This window comes from Apus apus, chromosome 13 (assembly GCF_020740795.1).
Source record: "Apus apus isolate bApuApu2 chromosome 13, bApuApu2.pri.cur, whole genome shotgun sequence".
NCBI classification, from domain to species: Eukaryota; Metazoa; Chordata; class Aves; order Apodiformes; family Apodidae; genus Apus; species Apus apus.
In genome coordinates, this window is record NC_067294.1 from 17,038,857 (window position 1) to 17,065,098 (window position 26,242).

At 48.7% G+C, this 26,242-nt stretch overlaps 1 protein-coding gene across 7 annotated transcripts in view; it reads right to left on the reverse strand.

The window, feature by feature from the left end:
• Positions 1 to 24,888, reverse strand: part of SIL1 (SIL1 nucleotide exchange factor) — a 93,963-nt gene extending 69,075 nt beyond the window's left edge. Inside the window, exons 1-3 of one of the 7 annotated variants that reach the window (XM_051630781.1) lie at positions 24,850 to 24,888; positions 20,127 to 20,296; positions 2,714 to 2,828 (exon numbers count right to left, since the gene is read on the reverse strand). In XM_051630781.1, the coding sequence (XP_051486741.1) occupies positions 2,714 to 2,824 (111 nt within the window). In that variant the 5' untranslated portion in view covers positions 2,825 to 2,828; positions 20,127 to 20,296; positions 24,850 to 24,888. The other 6 variants (XM_051630780.1, XM_051630782.1, XM_051630783.1 and 3 more) reach the window with 6 other exon arrangements.
• Between the last annotated feature and the right edge of the window lie 1,354 nt (positions 24,889 to 26,242).

Here is a 26,242-nt window from a genome sequence, read left to right on the forward strand (position 1 = left end):
AATAGTTCAGTTATTTCCAAAATAGGACAGAGAGAAAACACATGGTATTGCCTACACAATAAAACACGAGCATCCTCTTCTCCACCTGTTCCCAGTGTCCTCCCAAGTCTTTTTAAAACAATGAGGCAGCGATTTAATCACCACCCACATCTCAAGTGCAGCATGTGAATGGCAGAGGTGTGGTAGATGAGCTAGCATGAGTGGTAGGACATTAAGCAAAGGGAAAAAGGAGGATGAAAAGCAGGAAAAAAAAATCCTCGCTATGAGGGAAACCTTGCTGTTCACTGGAAAGTCTCCCTAGGGAGCTGGTGGGAGTCATGTAAAACTGCAACAGATAGAATTATTGAGAGTGCTTAGTAACAACCTTGTACTATCTCACACTAGGCTATTAACTGCTTGGGAAGCAGGTCTTTGCTATTCTGGTTTTCACAGGAACAGATAAGCTGGTCCAGGCTAATCGTCCAGACAGCTCAGTTTCTGTTGCAGGGAGTATTATCAGCTTCTGGTATCGCCAAGGACTGAATTATTTCAAATAACAGTCTACAGGGAAAGATTCTTCCTAATTGTTGGCAATTAGAATAAGAATTACAGCTCATTTCATGAAGTGTTTTGATATTCATCCTTAAAATGTTTTCACAGGGAAAAAAAAATAAGTCAATTAAGAGGTTAACTGGACATTTTAGGCCAGGTTCTGCCTTCACTTCTTCCACTTCTTGGAAAAAATGCACTTTCTGGCAGAATCTGGGTGCTTTGCATATAAATATCCATTATCCAGTCTAGGAGAGTGTTTCTGAGCAAGAGAAATGTCAGCCAGAGCAAAACACATACAATTGGCACTGACAGTGGTAACACATGAAGGTGGCTGACAAAGCTAAAGAATGTTTTTATTTTCTCTGTCAAAAGGGACTGAAATTTCAGAAATGCACTGAAAAAACAGCTTCACTCCTAATTTCACTTAGTGCATCAGAGGCTTGAAATTGCTAAAATGATGGCAAATGGTTAAAACTCGGTAAGAATCATAAACATAAAAAAACAGGTTCTACTGATGAAAATCAGTGTTAACATTTTGTGAGCTAAAAGGCAACGGGACTAAAATGAGTTAAAGCAATTATTAGTTAGCTTGTTTATATCATTATATTATCATCCAAGAGAGCCTTGATACAGGCCCTCATAAATTTACCACCAGGACTGTTGGGGCTGTTGAAACAAGTAATGGAGATAGCTCATGTTTACTGGCTCTGCTCAGGCCACAGTCTAAACGTTCAGTAAGGATAAAAGGATGTGACTCAGTTCATTTAAATGCTACTGCTACTGCTTGGCCCACAACTGCTTTGCAATACCCTGTTTTCATTAACGTTTCTGGCAAAAGTGGGCAGCAAAGCACAAGTAATTCTTCACTTATGCAGAAATTAAGTAAAATCGGTTTTGGTTTGTTTTCATAATGGAAATAGTAGAAAGAAAGATGTTTTCTAAAGGACAATGGAAATTTCCTTCCAGACAAAAAGCCTCCTTGCTGTACCAGTCTGAAATCAACCTCAATAAGCTGAAAAACCTCAGCAGGGAGGGTCTGAGACAACCTGCAGCCTGTTTGCAATAGAGGAGGGACATGGCAACCATGGAGCCATGGCAGGGGGAGTGCAGGAGCAGGTGATGGCAGGGTTAACCACCCATGGCATTAATCTTGCCTGAACCTTGGGGTTGGGCTGCCTGCCAATCTGGACACATATCACTGAGTGGCTGCCCCAGTGCTTGTCTTCCAGCTGGGATGACAGTGCTTCACCCCCAGCCTCCTCCCTCCTGCCCCGAAATAAAGACAAATTATCTCATTGCTACACGACTCCAGGTGGGTTAGAGACATTGGCCTACAGTGCTTATTCTGTAATCTATCCCCTGTATTTGCTCAGCCCCCAAACAGCTGCAGCACAGACCAACAAGCTGCAACACAAAGGCAAGAACGAGTGTCCAAGGACATGGGGTCCAGTGACCCCCTCACCAGTGCTGCTGGGGACTCCCCATTTTAAGCCATAGTATTAATTAAACTAAAACCCCACCACTCCCTACTGCTTGAGGTTCCTCAAGGAAGCTTTCCAGATCTGCCAATCCAGCAGGGCTTGGTAGCTGGGGCTCAGCAGCAGAATCCAAACTGAGGGAGCCGTGCACACCTGTACAAGTGCAAAGGGCAGACAGGATCCCTTCACCTCACCAGTAGCTTCAAAATAACACTGCAAGTAGCAAAATCCATGAGAGGGATGCAAGGAAGTGAGAGGATGCTCTTCTAAGCCTGACTCACTCACAGTGACTCAAAGCACAACCAGGAACATAATCAAAGCCACCTCTTTTCCCCTTCTTGCCACTAGACCACATAAGTAGCTTTGTCTCTTGCCATGGGGGGAACATGTGACAACTCCAAATAGAAAAAGTGACATCTAGCAAACAAGAGAGCTGTCCCAGTGGCACTGTTCCTGTTGCAAGCCCTCTGGATTGAGCATATTCTGGATTTCCTGGGACGAGGCAAGCAGTTTTAACAAAGAAGTCTTTCTGAAACATGTTTACTGAAGGCCCAATGTTGAGGAGAGGTGATTCACCAACTGCTACAACACCCTACATGGCCCTAGAGAGGGATCAGGTAAGGCTGTGGCCCCACCACAGACTCCAGTGGCCTGACAGCCCTTTGCAAGCCCAGCTCTCAGCAGCAGCAGCCACCAACACTTACGGGAACTCTGTCGCTTAGGCTTGACCAGGAAAACACCACAGAAACCACCAAGACCAGCAGGTTGACTTTAGCCACGGTGGAGAGGAGACTGGCCCAGTGAGACATTGTCATCAGCCTGAAACACAGACAGAAACAGAGGCAACAAGATTTTAGTCCATGTTTTGACAGGTTTCAGCATTCTTTACACACCATTTTGCAATGCAGCATGGGTTCAGGGGTGTGACACAGCAGGAAACAAAACACCTTGAGGTGTTGGCATGTGGATCTCACTGGGGGCAGCAGGTAGCAAGTGGTGCCAATTTTACTGCTAATGGAGCTTATGACAGGTAGCACCAAAGCAGCTTATATTGACCCCACAGGGGCTTATCTCTCTCCTGAAAAATATAAAGAGACCTTTAAGTCTTGTTTAACATCACTGTGTTAGTGCCATGGATAACAACTATAGAGAAAAAATAAAATCAGTGCAATCTTGCAAAGGCTTTTTATGCCTGTGCCTCATGTTAAGCACAGAAGTAGCTGCATTAATTCAAATTAAACAAAACTACCAGCCATCAAAGGATCAGGGGTTCATCTAAATCCATATGTAGGCTTTTCTTGAGGAAAACAACATTTTGCAGAGGTCAACAAGGTTTATTTGGTGATTCCTACAGCACAAGGCTGTCCCCACTGCTCAGAGCACTGTCTCACCTGAACCATGAGCAGGCTCTGCCCACACTTGCAGTGGACCACAAAGAGCCCCATGGCACACCCTGACCAACCACAAAGCACCTGCTGAACAAGAGGGGAAGGAGGAGGAAAGAAGGGTCCTGCTCTCAAGGCTGCCAGTTACCCTGGTACATTGTTGGTATCCCCACCACTAGGTGTGTAACCACACACACATGCCCCTCTGCCTCCCAACACAAGGCTTCAAACCCACCCACAGCTTTCAGCTCCTCACACTGGGGTAGGGAATGGAGCAGCCTGCCAGCACACAGGCTGGAGAAGTATTTCCTTTGATTGGCTCTAAATTTACACGCTGCTAAATTAAACTAAATGAGGTCTTTTGAAAGAAGATGGGACTGATTAGTTCTGTTCAAACACTCCTTCATTACTCATCCCTCCATCAAGTCTGCTCCTACTCCTAGCCAGGTTTTAAAGAATGTCCTCCCATACATGCAGTCCGAAATATCTTTGTCTCTGTTGTCCATAAGGATGGCACATCCCATGGCAGAGCTTTTGCTTCCTTCCTTGAAGTAACCATCTTCTGTTCCACAAGGCAGAAAATATGCTCTCAGGCACACCCAGCACCAACTCCTGCCACCAAAGGAGCTCTACCCTAAGAAAATTTCAGGGACATGGAGGGAATGGAGTCCTCTGCTTCCACTCCTTTGCTGCTATCTTGCCTCCCCCCACTCCGTTACTTCTTTCTCTTCTTGTTTATTTTTTGCTTCAGTCAAGAAAAAAAAAAAAAAAAGAAAAGAAAACCACTGCATTGTGCTGGTCAGTGGTGGACATCTAGGAAAAAGCAGCAGAGCAGGGAGCACGAACAGGAACACTTCTGCATCTTCCAAAAACTCCTGCCCCAGGGTCTTCCTGGAGAGCAGTCTCTGAAATCAAACCCAGATTAACTGGATTTTTCTTTTTCCCATTAATTGCTTTTGGAACAGATCTGGACTTCTGACACTCACAGCAAGTCAGCAACAAGTTCCACTGCTTAATTCACACTGTGCATGAAGTACCACCTTGCACTTCTAACTGGTGCTTGATACTCTTCTTGAACATCCTCCTCTTTTCTAAAGGGTCAAGGAACCACCTCAAGGACCCAGAAGCCCTTATTAGAGTACAACTGGAATAGAACAAAAGCTCTTTGTTTTCAGAAAACAGCAAAGAAACTGTGGCCTAAAGCTTCCACCTCTCTCAGAGGACTTCCAAGTGCAACCATGGTACAATTAACACCCAGCTGGGTTCCTAAGCTGGAAAACCCAGAGCAGAGCTCACGGGCTCAAACTCCACCTGCTCTCAGAAGATCAACATACCCTTCTGGCCAATGGCACAGGCAGGACTTCAGACCAACCAAGACACAGTCCTCCCCCTTGTGTCACCTCAGAACAAACTGCTGCTTTTTACTTAGGAAACAGTTTTTCGGTTGTTTTCTTTTAGTTTTAAAACAAGTGGAAAAACTGGGATAATGAAAAATAGATGTATCCCTAAAACTTTACCTGCAAGCCTGGAAATAAAAAGAGAAAAGAAGAAAAAGAAATTCAACAAAGCAGTGGCTGAAAGAAATCGCACACTCCCATAAAAATAGAGCTCACGTGTACTGAGAAGGCTGGTAGCAAATGACAGTACAGCCTCTTTAAAGCCTACAACCTCATGCCTGCCTGGAAGATGACATCTGCACAACAATTAGCAGTTTGCTTAGGTCCCAGGTAGGCAGAAGGAGCTAATAAGTGAAACACGGGGGTTTGAAGCTCCTGGAAAGATGCCTGCACAGACTGACATCTCATGACAAGACAGACCTACACCCAGGGCGTGAGAGGATTTCCAAACCAAATGTTATATGCATACAATGCCTTTTTACTAACAACCCTTGCAGCTTACAAAGCAGGAAGGGTGGTAGCTGTGATTCCACCTGCATGGAAAGCATTTGGTCCAATTTAAGGACATTATTTTGGATCCAGCAGCATCCATGTGCAGGTGCAGCCTGCCAGCACCAGAACCACTACAGGAGAATCACAAATTATGTCTGGGTGCTGGTGGTGGGTTTTTTTTTCCCCCCAATAATCCTCTTATGAAAATCAGATACTAGAGAAAGAGCAAAGAGTCACACTCGAAGAAGCCTTGGTTCCTGGCAGTGGTCCTCCCATAAAAGCAAGCCGTGTTCTTGGCTTCACAGTGCAGGGAGGTTCTGCTCCACAGCACCAAAAATCCCCGTCCTGCACCACTGGCCACCAAAACAATAGCACTGCCACTGTCTTCTCTATTAGCAAGGACATTTTTACTGATTTTACCAGCTGTGCATCACTAACTGCTGCACAGCCCCGTGAATGGGGCTGCTGTAGTCACAGGTGACAGTTCAAAGCCAGTCAGTAAGAGGAACATATTTCATTAATGCCTTCTGCTGCTGGAAACACACCACTCTTTCATGTCCTAACTCAAAGCCCATGCTGCATATATTGTGCCACTCCAATAAATCCAAATGAAGCCTCATCTGAATTCTGATCCACTGCTCCAGGAGAGCACAGAGACACCCCAAAGAGCTCCTCAGCCCCCTTGCTAGGCTCTGATTTTACAGCCAATGGGAAACAATAAGCTAATCCTTGTTCTTATCTAGAGATCAAGGGAGCAGCATGGGAATTATAAGCCTCGCAAAATTGTCTGCAAATTTACTAGTTCAGGCAGAATATCTGTCCAGCCAACTTTTGCTGACATAGCCAGTGGTAATGAAAACACCAACAGCACTTTGCATGTCTATGAGCACAAATAATCCACAGAGGTGGCCTTGCCAAGCATGGGGCAGCACTGGAGGACAACCAAATGATGAAAGACGCTGAGGAACACAGCCCGAGCACCCTGCTGCTGAACTGGCAACACAAATTGCTCCAAGCACCTCCAATCTCTCAGGCTGAGGCCAATAACAGTTAAGGCAACTGTTTTAAAGACAGACGTGTAAATTGGGACATCTGATTGAAGAGATGCACTCAGGACACACACTACAATCAGTGTCAAGATCCCCGCTCAAACACAATGTCATTTTAATGACGCTGGCATCTGTGGCTGAGACCAGCATCATGTGCTAAGTGACATGCAACAGAACAGAGAAACAGAAGGAAGTTTAGCCGACCTGACCTGAAATTGTCTTCCTCTGAGCAACGGGGTCCCCAGGTCTGTAATAAGCACCCATTTTGCTGACTTGCTACTGAAGAACAGTGTCAGATGCCTTGGGAACATCCCATGGCCAGCACTCCCTCCTCCCCTGATGACTGTGCAGCTACAGCAACAGGAGAAAGAGGAGATTTTAATCTGAAATTCAGTCTGTAGGAAAGGAAACAGGTGGTGGACAAAGGGAGGATTACTAGAAGACCACAGGACACCCGGCCTTCTCTGTTCATTACAGTCAGGTCTGCACAACCCTCTGCTTTCAAACAGATGAGCAGAACCAGTCTGCAAACATGGGCATCCTCTCTTCTTCACAGATGCACAAAGGCTTTTGTTAAGTACAAATCAAGCTAAGAAAAGTCAGCCTGGAAATGCTCATGTTTGGGTGGACATAGGCCCAGATGACCATGTGCCTGCTTAGCAGGGACCTCCTTCTCCTATGTCTGGCTGAGCTCCCTCATGCTGCAGACATATCTGGATCAGCAACACTTCCAAAAGGAGCCAGGAGAGAAACCTCCTCCTCATTAAAGTTAATATTAAAACTACAAAGATTCTGCAAGAGACCTGAATATACTTGACTGATCAAAGAACTGGATCTGAATAAAAATAATAAAAACAGAATAAAATAATAATAATGAACCTAACACCTTACACAAAGCAGGAGAAGAGCCCTGAATGGCAGAACTAAACATAACAGGGAGCTTCTTTCAGGGACCCAGTCCCCAGTTCTCCCAGAACAAACCAGACAGGAACATTGTTTTCTGGGTATGGTCCCACCAAAGCCCTCAGCAGCTCTCCTTCTCCTGGTGTCCTGCCTCTGGGAAAGCACACGTGTGCTTCCAGAGAGTATCCACTGGAGCCCACTGTGCCAAGAGCCCCTCAAGCCTGCTGGAGTGTCCCACCTAGGCACAAAGCCCCACACATGAGTGAAAGACAGGACAGTGAGCACCACTGGTCTGCAAACACCCTCACACTACTACTTCAGCAGAGGGTGCAGCTGCAACACAGACCATCCCATTGGTGCCATTTATGAAATTGCTTTAAATGCCATTTATTTTTCTTGCTTCTCATCATTTACTCCTACCCAGACTCTACTCTGGTGTGCTGAAAACACTCCTACACAAGGGAAAAGTTGTGGGAACACCTTCTCATATTTGGCTGCCTACAGAGAACCCACGCAGCGAGGAGGCCAAGCTTTCAGGTTATGAGGAACAAACAGCAGCTCGAGCTCTGCTGGTTCGACACAACCTGCCCCAGGTCCTGCTCCAACCCACCCCAGAGGCACCGCCCTGGATTGGGAGCAGGGCACCGGGAAGAATTTTGACACAGGCTGGTGGGGCTGGGGAAGGATGTTCAGGGCAGCTCCTGGTGACTTCACCAGCACCAGCCACAGCTCCACACGGGCAGAGGAATGGGCTGGTTTGGGTCATTCACAGATAAACCCATCTCCCCTTCTGCCCCATCACTGCAACTCCAGCCCTGCTGCTCATACAAAGAACGTAGAGGAGCTTAACATTGAACTTGGTTTAGTCTATCAATTAAATTGACTTAATTAATCCCTTCAGAAACCTGCATTCACAGAAAATGCAGCTCTCCAGAGGGCTGCTATACTATGGTGGTGTGAAGCTTGAGCAAGGCTGCTGTCATCCTCTCTGCCTGTTTATTAGTGGCGACAGCAGAAGGGGCCGCTCTCCGCAAGGCTCAGCAGGATCCCTGATTCCAGGGGCTGCAGCCAGCATGTTGCCAGCAGTCCTCAGATCCTCTGCTCCGGACAGCCCTGGGTTCAGGATGGGGGAGGGGGGCTGGGGGAATCTTCTGCTCCATTCAGGATGGAGCGTACAAAAGCAGAGCATGCCTCAGAAATCACAGAAGTCAATTTATCATTTATTATTTATAAAAAATGCACCTACCTGTATTTCTGGCAGTTGCTCTTGCAGGGCTCTGCGACCCTGCGTGTACACACACCCCCTCCGCAGAGCCCCGGGGCTCGGCAGACACGTTCGAGCCTACACCAGAGCACGGGGGTGGATTTGCAACAATTTAGGACTTGCCTGGAGAGAGGAGATGCAGCACAGGGACCCTCAGGACAAACATCTTTCTGAAACCTGCCACACTGCCTGACCTTCAACCACAAGGAAAGGCTTTCCTTTCCTCATCGCCATCCCAACACCACAAACTCCAGCTGAAAACACCTCCTGCCCACACCTATTCCCTTCTCCAGCTCCTTCCTGCAATTGCCCATGCACAGGACACACACTGAGCAATATTCCCCCCACTGCATGTATCTATCATTTCCATCAGCCCTTATTTGCAAGGTGACACCTTAGCTCAGACTCACCCTGGAGTCTAACACCATGCAATATACTTTTTTACCCCCTCTTAAGGGGTAAAAGCTTCCCAAGCTTGGAGAATCTAACAGGAAAGAAAGCTCACACCACATTAACCAGGGCACAGGGCACCCTGACATCCCACTACAATTGGGCCCACAAAGAGCCAAAGATTTAATTGGCACACTCCCAGCCTCTCTGGAAACAGCTTTTTGTATTTTTCAAGTTCCTGCTGTTCACTCGTGGCTCTCACACTGAACAACCACCTCTTTCCCCTGTTAGGTGCTGGCTTCCCCATGGAGAGCCTCAATTAAGAGGTTAAAAAACCATGCACAATTGAGGCTCAGTACTCTAGAAACCCAACACTGCTGGATCAGGCACGCAGCCTCCACAGCAGCCCTCGCACCACACTGCCAGCCCAGCACCTCTCCCCTGTTCAGTATCTCAGCCTAGCCCTGCCAAGACCCTTGCTGCTTGGCTCCAGCCATTGGTTTCCCATCAGGATCTCTCCCAAGCTGAGGGCACCCAGCACAGGGTCCCCCAACAGTGGGCAAGAGAAGGGCCTCTCCAGCAGCTCTACTGATCTGCCAGAAATGGTGAGCTGCAAAGTTGATGAAAAATGCATTTCCTCACCTCGCTACAGTGTGGTGGTGGCAGCTCCTACTTGGAGTGACACTCACAGGCTCAGGTCACACAGGGAGCAACCAGGGCAGCACACAGTGTTGCAACCCATGGGATTAACTGCACCTGACACCTGGCAGGATGTCCAGCTCAGGACCTCACCTGCAAATGAGCTGGGCTACCCCACACTTCCAGTTTTGTGGCAAGTTCCCAGCTGAAAAGCCACTGGGATCCGCCTCATGGTCCAAACCCACCCAGGAGCTGTCAGATCGGTCATCAGCACCAAAACCCAGGACAAAGCCCAAAAAAGACAATCTCAAACCTTCCCCTGAACAGGAACAAGCTCTCTGGGGATGAACCTACTGCCAAGAAGGTTCCCTCAGGCACTGCTCCTGGCTTTACCCCAACTCTCTGTGGGAACCCAGGCAAGTTGTTCTGCACACCAGGGCTCAGTTGCTCCACTCCTGACAGACCCCACAGTTAGAACCAGGAGAACCATGGGGTTCATATCACTAAGGTCTACAGCAATATCTTCAGATGCTTGGATAAAGGCATTATTATGCTTATTTTTTTTCCCCACTTCATTAGTACTTTAAAAGTGGTCTCAGAGGATGCCCTTCATAAGGAAATAAAAAAAGCTCTGGGACAGCAATGAGTATGAAGAGAGAACAGAGACTACCAGTACAATCATGTAGAAGTGACTCTCATGACGATTTCCATTCTTCTACCCAGGCAGTAGGGAATCTGAAAGCGAATCTTGCTCCCCAAGCAAAGAGCCTCCCCAGTCCCAAACCAGAGCAGTACAGCAGCCAGCAGCAGGCAGCACTGAGTCAGCAGTTTGCTTCCCATGGAAATTTAAAATAGCAAAAACCTTCAGGGGCTGCAAGTGCAGAAGTAAATGCACAGACACAGGAAGCTGAAAGAGAATATAATTCCTTCCCTCTCCCTTCAGCATCTGCCACCGCTCCTTTGGGGCATGGGTATTTTTGCCTTTCTGCTTGTGAGATCATTACAGACTGACATGTGCTCTCACTGCATTTAGGATCAAGATGCTCCAGCCTTCGTTTGTCCTTGGGCACTGTTTTAAGCTTACTAAAAATTAGGGAAGAAGCAAGGCCTACACACAAAGCACCATCAAATGCAAGGAGTCCATAGCTAAAAAATATGTTTCTTTTCTCATCTCTTGTCAGACAGGGAGAGCTATTTTAAACATTTCTTGCAGCAATGTATGGAAAAAATAGTCTAAAATGTGACAGCATCCTTCTATTAAGCAATCCCTCAGGCACCAGCCAACCACAGACACTGGACATTGCACAGGGATAGATGCAGGCCTGAGACTTGCAGCAGAGGAAAAGGTTTCACAGACCCCTCTGGAGGCCCGACTGCCATTATTAGATGGTACAGATCATCTGCACAGCCTGTGACCTCTCTGCTGTCGTCCTGTCTTTCACCTCATCAGCCTCTGCTAAGCGGAGCTTTGATCCCCCAAGAGTCTCGTGGTTCAGAGACCTCCTTTCCTTTTGCTGCCTAGACATGAAGGACAGCAAGCTGGAGTTCCTGAGCATTCTAGCTTCAGACGGGCAGACTTTGATGTCACACAGAGCGCCCGTCTCTGCAGTTTGTCTGGTCTAACAGCAGCAGAGCCACAGCCTGTGATCTGCACAGAACGTTTTCCTTGGGGAAGAGGAGTCATGCTGGTTCTCATCTCCACCTTGTCATGTCATAACAGGCTGTATTGGTGCTTCAGAGAGCCCCTCAACTTTAAATCCTTATGACATGGTGACAAATCAGGGAACGTATCTCTGTACATCTCACTTATCCCAGCAGAGGTTATTAAACTGAATTTCTGTGAGTGTCTCAGCCACCACAGGAGCCTGTGTGTGCCACTGGAGCTGTGCTGGCCACCACACTCAAGGGCTGCAAGGTCCACGTGGTTCCTCTCCACAGGGAAACCTTCAGCAACCTCTTTACTGCGGTCACTGGAAGTGAGAGTCTGGCCCTTGTAAGAGGGCACAGCGAAGGGTCACGGAGAGAGATTCAAAGAAGCAGTAAACCTTCCAAGTAGGACTGCTCCCAGCCCTCAGGTCCCTCGTGAGCTCCATGACCATGCCCATTGCTCTTCAGAGCAGTGGGGTTCACACAGGAGCAATATCTTAGCTCCATCCCACTGCCCCTCAGCCACAGAAAAGGCCTTGGCAGCCCAAAACCTAGACTGAGGAAGGAGGAAAACAGGGATGCAACCAGAAGTGAGTGGTTTTCCCTTGTGGTGTTTTCTTCCAAGGGACAATGACTGTGTTCATCTGTGTTCCACTCCCTTCAGTCCAGAAGGACAAGACCCTCTGTTTCTCATCTGGAGCTTGGACCACCAGCAGGAGACCCAGCCACTTAGAAGGAACACCCTTTTATTAGAGAACAGCGTATGAAGACCCATTTAATGGGCTGGCATATCTCAGTAGCTAAGCAGCACCAGACCACCAAGGGTCCTTCCTCTAGCAGTCATGGCTGTCACCGCAGCTGCTGCCTCTGCAAACACCACACAACACACCCAAGTAGGGAAGCAGCAGCCAAAGGACACAGTGATTTTCACTCTCCATTTCTTGGCCTTTGCTGTACAGCTACTCACAAAGCCAAGGATCACTCTCAAAACATCCCTGCCTGCTGGAAGAGCTAGCAGCAGGCTCTGTCACTCATACTCTTCAACCTCTGACTAAAGATGCATCTGCAGCACCTTTCTCTCTGCTCAGAGCGCTGAATACCCTGAGCAGCTTCCTCCACATCCTGGTAGTGCCACAGCTTCATCAGGTGGAGAGATGAGAAGTCCATCACAGGACTGCCAGGCCATGCTAGGACAGAGGGGGCTTCTTCCATAAAGACCACAGACTTCAGCTGTCCCCTCCTGCAAACAGATTTTATCACACACTGGACAAACTCTTCTGCACAGCTTCTCCACCAGCTGCCACCTAAACACAGTGGCCACAGGACTCAAGGCTGTTTCAATGACAGCCTCCACAGTGACTGCAGACATCACGTGTTCAGACAAGTTTTGGCACTGACCCCAGCCCAGGGAGTGAGAAATCTCCATGCACCCAGAGCAGGCAGGGACAGTTGCTCACGTGTCAAAGAGTTTGCAGCATCAGGGCCAGACCGTGTATTTTTTCCAAGGCAAGGACCCTGTCATTTGTGCATTAAGTGGCAAATTTATTCTGCTGCTCAGGAAGAAATAATAATTACAGTGGCCTCCAGTCTCCAGCTCTTTCAGTCTGTACTTAAAGAAAAAGCAAAAAAAGGACCAAACAACACTCCCACAAAAAAAATCTCTGAACTGGCTTTTAGTTGCTGGACAAAAGAGGGTCAGCTGATGAACCACTTCCCTCATTGTCCTGGCTAATTTCTATTTCATAACAGCAGCCAGACACTGCAGGCAAAGCACTTCAGGAAGCAAAGCACTGCTCGGGTGGCTGAGCAGACCTGACCTTCAGCCTCCTGCCTCACCACAGTGCTCCAGGTGTGCCACGACTGCCCAGAAACGTGCTGCCCAGGGTGCTTTCTTCTTTAATGATAGGGTAGGGAGCACTGAGCCTGCCTGGGCACCTGTGTGTCCAAGTGCTTTGGAGCAGCACACACCAGTGGGCCTGTCCACACACAGCTAGGAGATGCTCTCCCACAAACACATATCTAGCACACATAACTCTCCTTCTTATCATGGAGTCAGTCTTGTTTTGGTGGAGATTTAGAGAGGTTTTGTGGTAGGTTTTTTTTTCCTCTCAGAAGCAATAATAGATGGACAGCAGGAAGGAGAAGAAATTAATGAACATAGCAATTATTCCCAAAGTTGCAAATAGGAGCAATTCCTCACCCTGAGACAACTCTGGAAAACAAGATTAAAATGCTTAGGGGACATGTTCTTGAAACTGCAGGTAATAGAACAGATAAAATATATTTACAGTATCTCACAGGGGATGTGTACTTTTTATTCTGCTGAGGAATGTAATATTCCACTCCTCATTACAGAGTTAAAAGGGTGCCCTAAAAAAGCAACTTAACAAAGAGTCTGTAATGGCAACTGGGTCTGCTTCCAGAGATGCAGGCTCTCCTCCCCTGCCCTGCCAACCAGAGCACAGCAAGCACCTGCAGGAGCACCCAGCACATAAGCAACACTAATAATGTATGCAAATAGCACAATATAACAACTAGCAGAAAGAAGGCTGGAATGGGAGGTGGGGTCAGACAACATTCCCTCCACTGACACTGTCTAAGAGGAGGAGGAAGAGGAGGGCAGGTTTGCCTGCCCCAACTTCCCAGGCTGCCAACTCGCAGACTGCGCCTGGAGGGCCCGCCAGCAGAAACCATTTGTCATGTGTCAGATCAAATCAACTCTTATGAGACCAGTGTACTCCCTGAAGCAGACGGCTGCCAAACTCCAAAGGAGAAATCCAAGAAACCTAGCTGGCCGGTGTCAGAACCAAGTGCTTACGAAGACCAGCACACTTTTCATTTTTAAAACGCATCAATACAACACAATCTGTTCCTGTGCAGTGCTCCCATACAAGGCAGCCATCAACAATATCCATTATTAAAAAGAATTTGATGTTTTAAATTATCACTCTGGGCTGAAGCTCCTCATAGTCCAGAAGCCTCATGTTCCTCATCCAGCAGCCCAGCACCTCACTCATCCTAGGGAGGCATTAAGAAGGCTAATGTTTGTCCAAGAGCCTTGGCAATGGAAAGTGCTGCGATGAATTATCGTCCATTTGAGCACATTCTCCTCCTCTCCCAGCCAGACTTGCATTCTCTCACTAGAAGTGAATTCCCCCCCAAAAGTATTACAGATTTCTTTCTTTCTTTTGAATAGTCCCACTGCCTTTTTTTTCTGGTTCATTCCCGAGCACTATTGCAGCCCTGGGCTGCTGTCATTCCAGACCTTGTCTCAAGGTCCCTTGTGGGTGGGTCCCTTGTTTGCTGCACAGACCTGCAAGAACCATCAAAGCAGAAGCCCTGGACTCTCCAGTGCTGGTTCTGCTGTGGGGACAACACTGTTACCCTCTCTGTTATCACACTGTTCTCTGTTACCCTGCTGGGAAGGACAAAAAGCCCACAAACCTGCTCTGGGAACATCTTCAAGATTGAATCATGCCAGTCAGTACTGTGGGGAACCCAAATCACCCACCTGCTTCTGTAAGTTTGGACCAGGCTCCAGCCATACTGGTCTGCAGAGAGGGCAAACCTCTCAGCACAGGGCTCAGCAGCTCAGCAGATGTTCCAGATGCCAGCATGCTTTATCTGGGGTCAGCCACCTGAGCCCCACCACAGCTCCTTCTGCAGAAGATGATGACCTCGGAAGAATGTGCATGCTCAATGTTCCTGGATGGGAAGCTTGATCAGCCCACAAAGTGTGTTAGCTTATCACAGTGAGTGTGAACAGGAGAAGGGCAGGAGATCCAAAGGGAGGATAAGAGGAGATGCTGCCTCAAGTCACCAAAAAGCAACTGCCCGCTCCAAAGCCCAGCAACAGAGCCTTGAGTGACACTACGTTATCAACAAAAAGAAGTGAAAAAGGGAAAACCTGGCAGCCTAAAGCAAGGAACAAGAGAAGAACAAAGTGGCAGGCACAAGGCATCCCCCTTGGTATTGGTAGTACCAGCACAAACCTCAGCTGCATGGGTTTTTTTTCCAGAATTTCTTTAAAGAGCATCTGGTGCCTCATGAAGAGTTATATTTAGACACTGTTTTATCTGTACCAGGACTCCTCTCCAGCCACTGGGACTGGCATCAAGCACAGGACATCATCTCACCAGCCTTACTTGGACAGGATTGTTGTTTCCTACAAGCATCTCATCCAGCACGGAGAACACCACCAGCCCAAACGTGCACCAGGAGAGCTGTAAAGTACTTGTGGAGCTGCTTTCCAGCAAGGAGCAAAACACGGGCTGCTACCATAACACAGGGAAGTGTTAAACCCAGATCTCCTGGAGGAGGATGTTAACAGACACAAGTCTGCCATTTACAGCCATGCTTTTCAGGTACTGCTGCAGAGCCATGAGTCGAGAGCCAGGTTCCCACAGCCTCTCCCAGGCTTTACATGCTCCAATTTCTACCCAACCGCTCGTTGGACAGTGACCCATTGCAGGTCAGCTGGCATGGAGCAGAGCCAGCACCAGGCACAGCCAGCCCTCGCCCCCAGCCACCCAGGATCCATTTGCAGGCAGGTTAAGCAGGCATCAATCCAGGATGCAGCTTGTACTCACAGCTCTGAACAGAGGATGGGGGTTGTTCTCTGAAAAATTTACCCTTTTTTCAGCTCTTTGACTTGGAGAGATTTCAGGCAGAAATCAAAGGGCTGTAATGCTGCAGGAGCCTAGGGCAACCACACTGATTTCCTTAGCAAATTCTGATTGTTCCTAAACAACAGAAAATTCCCCCAACACTTGAGAGAACAAAACTCACACTAGCCACCAGAAACCAACAATGCTCCAGCCAGCAATCTCACTCTGCTCCTCAAGCAATGCTCTGCACACACTCAAACAAAGGAGCCTGTTTACATCCTCACTGATGAGCTTCCCTACCCTGAGAAAGCTTGTACAAGTGCCACACTTGTTTGTGCCATTACGATTCCCAACAGCCTCCCACTGCTGTTGCACAGACTTTCCAAGCTTCTCTGCATACATTTCATACTTGACTACCCTGCTCTTGCTGGAAGAAAGGGAACAAAACGCATTCAAGAGCCACTTACTTATTCCCAATTTGAGTATGACACTGTCAAATGCAACAACATCATTTCTACTTCCCAGCAACCTCAGTGCTGGCACAGACCACATCCAGCCACCCGAGACAGGCGTTTCCCACTGAAGGAACAAGAACCTCAGACCCAGCCTTTTGGTTTTGTAACTCTCAAAAGGACTCATCTCTACAAGCCACAAGGCATTAAGCAACACCACACTCAAAGCTAAGTCCAGCACTTGCAGCAGAACCTAGCTCACCCAAGGCTTCTGCTGGAAATTTTCCATAGCATAGCAGTTTATTTTGTGGGCAGGAAGAGATAAAGAAAATTAATTAGTCAGAGTAAGAAAAAAAAAAATTCCTCCTAAAGTGAGTAACTGCACTAAAGCAGCAGTCGTGTGCAGGCCAAGCACATTTTAAGGGCTATACATTTTCACTTCCAGTCTTGGAAAAGAAAATGGAGTGAGTTTGTTCTGCATGCACATTGTCCACCATTTGTTATTGTCTGTCTATTGATGCTTACTTGAAAAACAAAATTTAATTAAACCCCACAGCACTGCATAGCCTGCCTTTGAAATATGCCTGCATTAGTGGATCATTACAACAAATGAAATACAGCTTCATATCATATTTTTCAAATAACGTCCTAAAACATTTACAAATTAAATAATACTCTTGCAGAGAGAAATTAAGAGACACAGTGTTTAACAAGGGCAAAAGGATGTTTACAGATGAAGTTTGAAATGAGACACGGAGGCAATGAGGCAGAGAGGTGCTGGAGGGCTCTTTCAGACCTCGTCAATAGAGTTCTTCTGTACTAGGAACTAGGGGAAGGAAGAGTCTGCCAGTGCCAGGTGAGCAGAAAGGGCAGCATCCCCAAATCCCCAAGTATGTCAGCATGAGCTCAGGGGCCTGCGGTGTGCTGGCACAACCCGACAAGCCAGGGAGGTCCCTGCACTTCTCTGCATGTAAGAGAATTCAGCAACCCTTTGTGTCCTTTGGAAACCTGGAGACCTACCAGTCTCAGGGAAGCAAACCTTTGCAACTGACCAAGAGCAGTGAAAAATCTAGACTCAAAAGGCTGAGAAAATGAATGCAGAAAGGTGCTCTCGTGGCAGAATGAGAAACAGACTGCTAGTATTTACCAGGAGCAGAAAACAAAGGGAGCTTTGGTTTCTCAGGGTAAGTAAAAGCACAAGCAAGTTAGTGAGTCAGTGTTGGTCATGGCAGTAACACCTAATGTTGAACAAATCAAAGCAGCATGTTAAAAAGCAAGTGAATATTGCATGAGCCTTACAGCTCAGGCTTGAAGAGATCCAAGATTTGTCTTTTCCTTTACAGCACCTGGGGCAAAGCCAAGTGTTCTTTGACAAATTATTTACTCCAAGAAATCATTTTCTCTAAACAAGCGCAGCCTTTTACTGCATCCTTCCTCACACTGGCCTGGAAAAGGCTGTGCCCTGCAGCCCCATCTCCGTGGTGATGCACCAATGGAGGTATCACCTCCAGCAAGAAGGCCAACCTCCCCAAAGAAAAGGCTGAAGATGGCAGAGCCCTCACCAGTGTGAGCCCTGGGGAAAGGTGGGCTGTGTGTGCCAAGCACTGGCAGGCAGGGCTCTCGTAAGAAGTGGAGTGTGCCAGGCTACAAATGGGCTGAGAAAGACGAAAACCTTGCAAGGACACCCCTGGATCTATTTTACAGGAAGATTCACATCTGCTGCCCACATCAGGGATCAGCAACCAACAGCTGAATTCTCATAGGTCCTGCTGAGTTCTCACCAGCATGCTGAATCTATTATTTAAAGGAAAAACGTTCAGCCTGGCATATAATCATTAAAAGCTGCCAACTTCCAGCCTATGTGAGGCTTCCTCTGCAGAAAGGATCCTTGCCTGTGAATCAGGGACTTCTCACCAAGTCCACCTCACAAAATTAAAATGAACAGCTGCTGCAGGAGGTGATCCATTCTGCATCATCACCTTATTGGTCCTACAACAATCATGAGCACTGGAGCCCCAAGACACTACACAGCACAGGGCAAGGTTGGGCAAAAACCACTGGAATATGGAAAATACAGCCCCGGATCCTTCCTACAGGAAAAAAAATGGTGGGAAAGGGGCATTGGGAGTGATATAAAAGAGCTGACATCTTTCCTGCACTGAAGGAGACTCCAACAATGCTACGTGGGTCCAAGCTGCAAAGGACAAAGCACAGCACTTGTGCACCAGCTGGCTCCCACCTGCTGACAAGCCCTCCTCACTTCCCACTCCAAAGCCTCCATCAGGATCACCAACTTACATCCACTCACCTGCACAGCCCCACATCAGCTCTCCCACCAGCAGACAGCAGGAAAGCTGCCTGGCAGCAGATTCGGGCTGGCTTTGTACATTCCAGGCTGTGGGCAAAGCCTCCCTGACACTTAAAAGCAGTACAACTGGCTTGCATGAAAGATGCAGGTTGCTGAGCCTCCTGCAGCCCTCCCAAGGAGTGAGCAAGTTCTGCGCTCCAGAATTCCCAGGGAACACTGAGCCCTGGGAGGCTGGACAGCTTTAAAATGGCCAGGCTTCCCTGCCACAGGGATTTCAAGAAACATGCTCATCTCTAGCTCCCCAGCACCCTTGTCCAGCTTGGAAGACACCAAGAATGAGCTCTGAACACAGAAAGCAGACCAGACAGCTACTCCCAGTTTGCTGGAGGAAACAAAGGGAATGGAACAGCTGATAGGGAGGAGGGGGCCTGGCCCTGACACCTCAGGAAGTGCTTCTGCAGTTCAAGGTAAAACCTCTCCTCTGTACCCATTTCTGAGTCTGTCTCTCTCAAAAGCTGCTCCAGGTAATTAGAATCATTATAACTATTATTAGACCATAATATTATTATAGCATTTTTGCTACACTTGACATCTGTTGGCTGATAGATATAACTGGTACATAAGAAATAACTGTGCACAGATTTCTTGCAAATGAACATCAACACGGAAGACATTAAAGTCTTCTGCATTGAAAAAGTTAATTTTATTAAATAAAAATTCTAAAATTAACAGTTAAACATTTAAAAACTCTCATTAAAGAAACTATCTGGGTTTAAAGGAAGTAGATGTTAAAACACCTCGACCTTCTTTAGATCTTTAAAGGTATATACCTGGCTCAGCACCTCCTTCAGATCAACATAAGCATCTTCTTCCCATCTATTCCAGTGACCCAGAGGTTTCCAAATCATCCTCCCATCTTCCTTTCTCTCCCTATGCAATAGACTTTTGAATTCTTTGGGCAAGGAGTCTAACTGCGCAGAGAACCAGTATAATAAGGACTCTTACAACCTGCTCAGTGAAAATCCTATAGAATTATCAGCAAACACACATCTAGAATAAAATACAGCTTCTTGCATCCCACACAGCCCAAAGGGCTTTGCAAACTGGACTCGGGATGCAATTTATCCACCACCAAGATTCAGTCATAAACCAAAGTGGAACACTACCTTTCTTCCAGTATTTAACTCCAGCACACAGCCCCCCAGAGAGAAGGAAAAATGCAACAAAAGCAACAGAAATGCTTTATGGAGGCTGAATTTTCTCCCCTGGAAGTGAAATTTGGTCAGGACACCCATCACTAGCTGTGAACCAGTAAAGGAGAACAAACAGGGCACAGCTTCACCATCTCGTTGATAGTGTCCTTGAAGCTCAGACTGAGCAAACAACTGTGGCCAGGTACCTCAAAGTGCCAGCCTCAAGAGATGAAAGCCAACTCTGTGTTGCCCTTGAATTCAGTGGGGCCCAAACTTCACCCCATAGCTACATCAATGTGCCAAGAAAGCTGGTACAGTGGGTGGCAGTGCCCTTCAGAAAAGGATCAGCCTCACAAAACTCAAAAGCTGAACACAGCAGCTCAGTACTTACAGAGCTCAGGGGCAGGTAGAGCTGGTCCTGTTTGGACAGTGACGTTTTCTCCAGATAAGTGTATCTTAGTTAAAGCAACTCCTCTTCCTTTAGCTTAGTTTGTGCTGAGAAGGTGACCAGCAGAGCCCTGGTGGAACGAGGTGTCATGCAACCGCTCCCACAGCGACACACTATTTGGGGATAAAAATGAGTGTAGTTAATTTTTCCAGAGTGAGGGTTGTTTTTTTTTTAATTCCCCAGAGCAGAACCACCACACAAGGAACTTGGAACTGCTTGAGGAGAAAAATGAATGTTCACTACCTTAGTCACATACAGACAAGCTTAACTCTCACTGAGAACAGACCTACAGAGAAACAAAGAGAAGCAAAACACTATGGGTATAAATTCCCTTGTGCAAACCCCTCTGCTGCCAAGGCAGACACATCTCAGGAGCTCTGGATGGAAAGGATTGCCCCAGAGTAAGGCTAGTCCTAGCAAGGGCCAGCAAGAATGAGGTTCATGAAAGGTCTTGAAAATCATCCAAGTCTTCAGAAATGGGGCAGAAATCCCCCTCTACAGAGATCTGTCCATCACACCTCCAGCCAGTACAGTGGGTTAAAGCAGGCTTTCACTCCATCCACCCAACACCACCAGGCAAATCAGAGGAACTCAGGCCAGGTGAGCTCACCTTCATGAGGCACAGTCAGTGCTCACTACTAAGAAAAACAAAAACACAAAAAAAACCCCAAAGCAAGTCCTCCACACACACACTTTAGGGGTAGCTATCAACAATTCCCTGTCAGAAGGGGAGAAAACCACACATCTGGGCCCTCAGAGTTGAGTCGAGGTCTGCTTCCATTTATCCTTCTCATTAATGGCCTGGGCAATGAAAGAGAAAGTAGTTTTATAAAACCTGAAAGGATGCCCAACAGTTAAGAGCTGGAAGCACTCTGGAGGTCATGTTCAGAATTGATAAACTGGAGAAAAGTTCCAAAAACACCCACAAATCAATAAAAAGCAAGGAAAACGATGCAAGGAATTGCACTTGGAAACAGAAAAAAAAAAAAAAAAGGATCAAGCACACAAATACATTATGGGGGAAAGAGCTCTGGAGAGAGGTAACACTGGAGGAAACAGGATGAAAAATGCCATGTGTGTCAATGCTGTGACACCATAGCTCCAGCTGCAAAGAGCTAAACATCATCCTGGGACTGAAGAATATCAAATTCCTAATTCTGGGCTGGAAGGCCATGCACAGGGCTGGGTACTGCCCATAAGAAAGTCACAGCCAAACTGGAGGGTCCAAGGAACAAGTGGAGCCACAATGGTGTAAACCACAGAGCTCCTTAGCAGCTGTTGAAGGGTTTCTGCATCCCTGCTCCCCTCCAGGCTCATTATCAGCTTCTGGTTGGCATTTAATAGCTGTTCACAAGGACAACCACCCTCTGGGCTCCCTGTTCTCTGAAGGCAAGAGACACAGCAGCCTGCTTCATCTGCTGCAAGGACAAGTTAGATGAGGTATCAGGCTGTCCAAGACCAGGATTTCATCAAGTCCCAGCAGGAACTTGCCCCCAGCCCAGATCTGCATTAACATCCACTACTGTCCAGCCTGGAGCCTCAGGAAAGCAGCACAGACAAGGAGGCTTTTCCAGTCCTGGACTGTATCTTAGCATCCTCCATCTGGCCATTCCTACACTGCTACAGCAGCAACAGAGCTAAATTAACAGCCTTCTCCTCCCCAAAATAAAATAGAGCTCCTAATACTGCTGAAAGGGCACCCACACAGCAAGGCAGAACAAGCAGAGTCATAACCGTTTCAATTCATGTCTTCATTACCTTTCATAAACAAAGCTCTTCAGCTCAATTTGTCACCAAGCTACTTTAGCAGTGAAGACAGCCTGCCCATGCTGCAGGGGGAGGGATGCTGACCTGAGTTGCCCATGGGGGACAGCAAAGCTTTCTTCCTCATCCCCTTTTACCCCCAAAACAGCCCCATCAACCCCTGCAACCAGCTGTAGCCCATAAGGGTCTTCATCCAGCTACTCAGACACGCCCTCCCTGCCCCAGGTGGAATTATTTGAGGCCATGATTGCTGTAAGCAATTGAAATCATCCAAACAAGGTGTTTCAGAGCAGCTGTGCATGTGAAGCAGATGCCACACACACCCAGCTGCACCAAAACCAGCAAAGGGGGGAAGATCTACAAATCTTATGCAAAAGCAGAGCTTAACTTCCCAGGAACATTTAAGATTTCCAAGTGACTCAAGAGGATTTTATTTTGAGTCAGAGCTTTAGGAGCAGGCTCTCTTGTGAACCACAGCCAGGAGAGGTTTGACAAAGCCTCCTTCCACAGGGCTGCTTCCCAGAGGTCCCCACTGTTGTGTCATTTTTCACTTCAGGTGCTAAGAATATCTGCGTGCTAATAAAAAAACAATAACCAGCTTTATAGGGGACTTCTCAACAAAGCGCTCAACAAATCTTAATTACAGCTGATTCACCTGTTTTACGAGTGCAAGTTAAATACTGCTCCTCAGAAAGGAAAGCTGAGCAGGGAGAGAGCTGAGGTGGGCTGTAAAAGGCACAGAGAGGATCTGTAGCAGAGAGGATTAGCACATAGAAAGGCTGTTATCCCTAAATTTACCTTAACAACACACTGCCTTGCAAGGTCTCAGGCTACAGGTGACCTGCCTTCAACCACATCTGCACTTAGCCTTCCATTTCTTGCCAGGTAAGAGCAGGCAGAGGGTTTGGGGGTGCTGGAATGTTCTTCAGGTGTTTTATTGCTCAGGCTAAAGAAACACTCTCCTTTGTTTGTAACAAAGGAGAAGGTGGTAGCAGCACCATCCCTGCCCTTGTGCTGCTGCTTGAGGGCACAGTGTTCTGGGTTCATGGGCTATTCTGACAACTCATTAGGAACTAGCAGTTTCTAGCTTACTCCTTTAAAAGGATCATAAACTCATAGAATCACAGAAATCCTGGTTGGAAGTGACCTCAAGGATGGTCTGGTCCAACCTTTCTAGGTAATAATATAGTTCATATGAGGTGACTCAACACCCTGCCTAGCTGAGTCTTTAAACTGCTCAGTGTGAAGGGAATCCACCACTTCCCTTGGGAGACTGCTCCAATGTCTGACTGTCCTCAAATTTCCTTCTAGAGTCCAACTGGAATCTCCCCAGGAGTAACTTGTGCCCATTACCCTTGTCTTTTCCATGTCACTCCTTGTGAAAAGGGAGTCTCAATCTTCTTGGTAGCCATGTATTTGTAATCCCCTCAAATCTGGCAGATAGGTGGTGACACAGAGAGCAGACCCAAGGCAGCTCTCCCCTCTGCTAGCTGCATTATTTCTACATTTAAGCTTCTGGAGCAACATTTTGGATGCTTCCACCTGAGGCGTGCCTTGGAGGCTGCTGAAAAATACCACTGTGGTCCAGGCTGATCATTTTAAGGCAGGATTGAGGGAAAGAGAAGAGAGGGAAAAAAAAAAAAGTCCATCACTTAGTAATGCTACTCCCAGAGCAGAAATTAATTCAAAAGGATCACACGGAGTAGAAACACTCCAGTAGCATGTTGTGTGACAGGGTGTGTCATCAGATTCTAACACCATGGAGACTTATCTGCACTTAAAAGGTTTCCAGCCATGGTTGTACACTGAGCAGCCTCCTCACACAGACAGCTTCACCACCAGAAAGGCCTCTGCAGATTATACAGCTTTGGCAAGCAAATTAAACACTATCAATGAAGTTAGACTTTCTGCCTCTAAGCCATAGTTGTACTAGGTTAGCTCTATCAGCAAAACACTGTCAAATAAACAACTTGCCCCTCAGAATTTATGCCTGCAGAACTTCTCAGTGTAAATCTAGGACATCTTGAGAGGCGGGTAGTGTTGATTATTTGTCAAAGAGTTCTTCTAATACAAGGGTTAGTCAACCACTGAAGTTAAATATTTTAAGGCAATATTCCAAATAATGTTGATACACAAAATCTCATTTGCTGTTTTCACTCCTTGGCTTTGGGCACCATGAATTTTCACTAGTTCCCTGGCAAGAGACCCATATGCAAGCTTGTACCAAAAAAAAAATCAAGCACTTTTAAAATGCAGGCCTCGTCTTTAAGTGAGAGCACACCCAAAAGATAAGTAACATTTTAACGGCCCAGACCTATGCCTCAGGTAGCAGGACACCGTTATTCCCTAACTGCCCAGGTGCAAAAGGGGGCTGAGACCACTCAGCCTGTCCTCGCACTTGAGGCAGAATCCAAACTGCTCCTATTTCGTCGAATTTGCATCCAAAACGCCTCAGTGCAAGGGACACCTGCCTGCCCAGGCACCCCGCACTGAAGCGGGGAGCTGCCCGACACAGGGCCCCGGTTCTCAGTCCCTGCTAGAACGCGACAGCCCGGCCAGCTGTCTCTACACCCCAGCCCTGCCCAAAGGAAGGCCTCCACCCCCCGGGGCAGGGGCAAACACCGTCACTCCACCTCAGCCGCAGCTCTCTGGGCCTGGGCAGGGCCCCTCTGTGAGGAGGCCGAGAGCCGGGCTGGGCCCCTCTGTGGGAAAGCCGAGCGGCGGGCACCCCCCGCCGCCACCAGACCTCGCCGCCGGCTCCCCGGGAAGGAAAGCGACGGCAGGGCACCCTCCGGGGCCAGCCAAGCCCGCAGCACCGCGTGCGGGGCCCGCTCTGCAGCAGCGCCCGGCCCGGCCCGTCATGGCGGCGCCCCCCGCCCGCCCGCGCGGCCCCCCCACTCACCGCTCCGCACTGCGCACGCGCCGCGCCCGGTCACGCCCCCGCGGCTGGACACGCCCCCAGCCGGGGATGGACACGCCCCCTGTAGGGGATGGACACGCCCCCTGGGTCTGGCCACGCCCCCCTGAGGCGGTGTCGGGGTCCCGGGGTACGGGGATCCCGGGGTGCGGGGATCCCGGGGGTCCCGGGGTGCGGGGGTCCCGGGGCTGCGGGGTCCTGGGGTGCGGGGGTCCCGGGGTACGGGGATCCCGGGGTGCGGGGGTCTCGGGGGTGCGAGGGTTCCGGGGGTGCGGGGTCCTGGGGTGCGGGGGTCTCGGGGGTGCGAGGGTCCCGGGGGTGCAGAGTTCCCGGGGGTGCGGGGTCCCGGAGGTGCAGAGGTCCCGGGGGTGCGGGGGTCCCTGGGTGCGGGGGTGCTGGGGGTGCGGGGTCCTAGGGTGCGGGGGTCCCGGGGTGCGGGGATCCCGGGGGTGCGGGGTCCCGGGGTGTGGGGGTCCCGGCTTTGGGCAAACGGGCTGTCCTGACCAGGCGGGAAAAGCGACCTGGAGGAATCCAGTCATCCTGAGGGCGGGAGGGATCGCTGTCACCTTCCCGGATGGGTTTTAGGGCCTGATCCCAGGGCTGGAGCAGCTCTGCCCTGGAGCCAGGCTGGGAAAGTTGGGGTGTTCAGCCTGGAGAAGAGAAGGCTCCAGGGAGACCTGAGAGCACCTTCCAGTGCCTGAAGGGGCTCCAGGAAAGCTGGGGAGGGACTTGGGACAAGGGCAGGGAGGGAGAGGAAAAGGGGGAATAGTCTCAAGCTGGAAGAGGGAGATTGAGGTGAGACATGAGGAGGAAATTCTTGGCTGTGAGGGTGGCAAGACCCTGGCCCAGGTTGCCCAGGGAAGCTGTGGCTGCCCCATCCCTGGCAGTGTTGAAGGGCAGGTTGGATGGGGCTTGGAGCAGCCTGGGCTGGTGGGAGGTGTCCCTGCCCATGCAGCGAGGCTGTATGATCCTTCAGGTCCCTTCCAACCCAAACCATTCTGTGAAAAAGGGTAGGATAAATGGCTTTTCTAAATGCCATCTGATTTCTTGTGGGGTGGCCAAGCACCACAGCTGTCTGCGTGTGGGCTCTGAGCACCGGGACGTTCCCTCGTGTGTCATCCCGTGGGCTTGTGTGGCCCTTTGGGAATCACCCTTCCCAGTCACCCTTCCAGACCGCCCCGCTGGGGTAGCCCATGGGACAAGAAACCACCCCTGGCTGCCCCAATGACTTCTGGGGCCTCATGGCTGTCCCTGTGCCTTCTGCTCCAGCCTTGACCTGTCGATGCCCAGCACCCCAAGCCCCCTGCTCCCTGCACTAGATGGGGGGTGGGGAAGAAGGAGGTGACATTCACAAGATTCACGAGCCTGAGCCATCTTC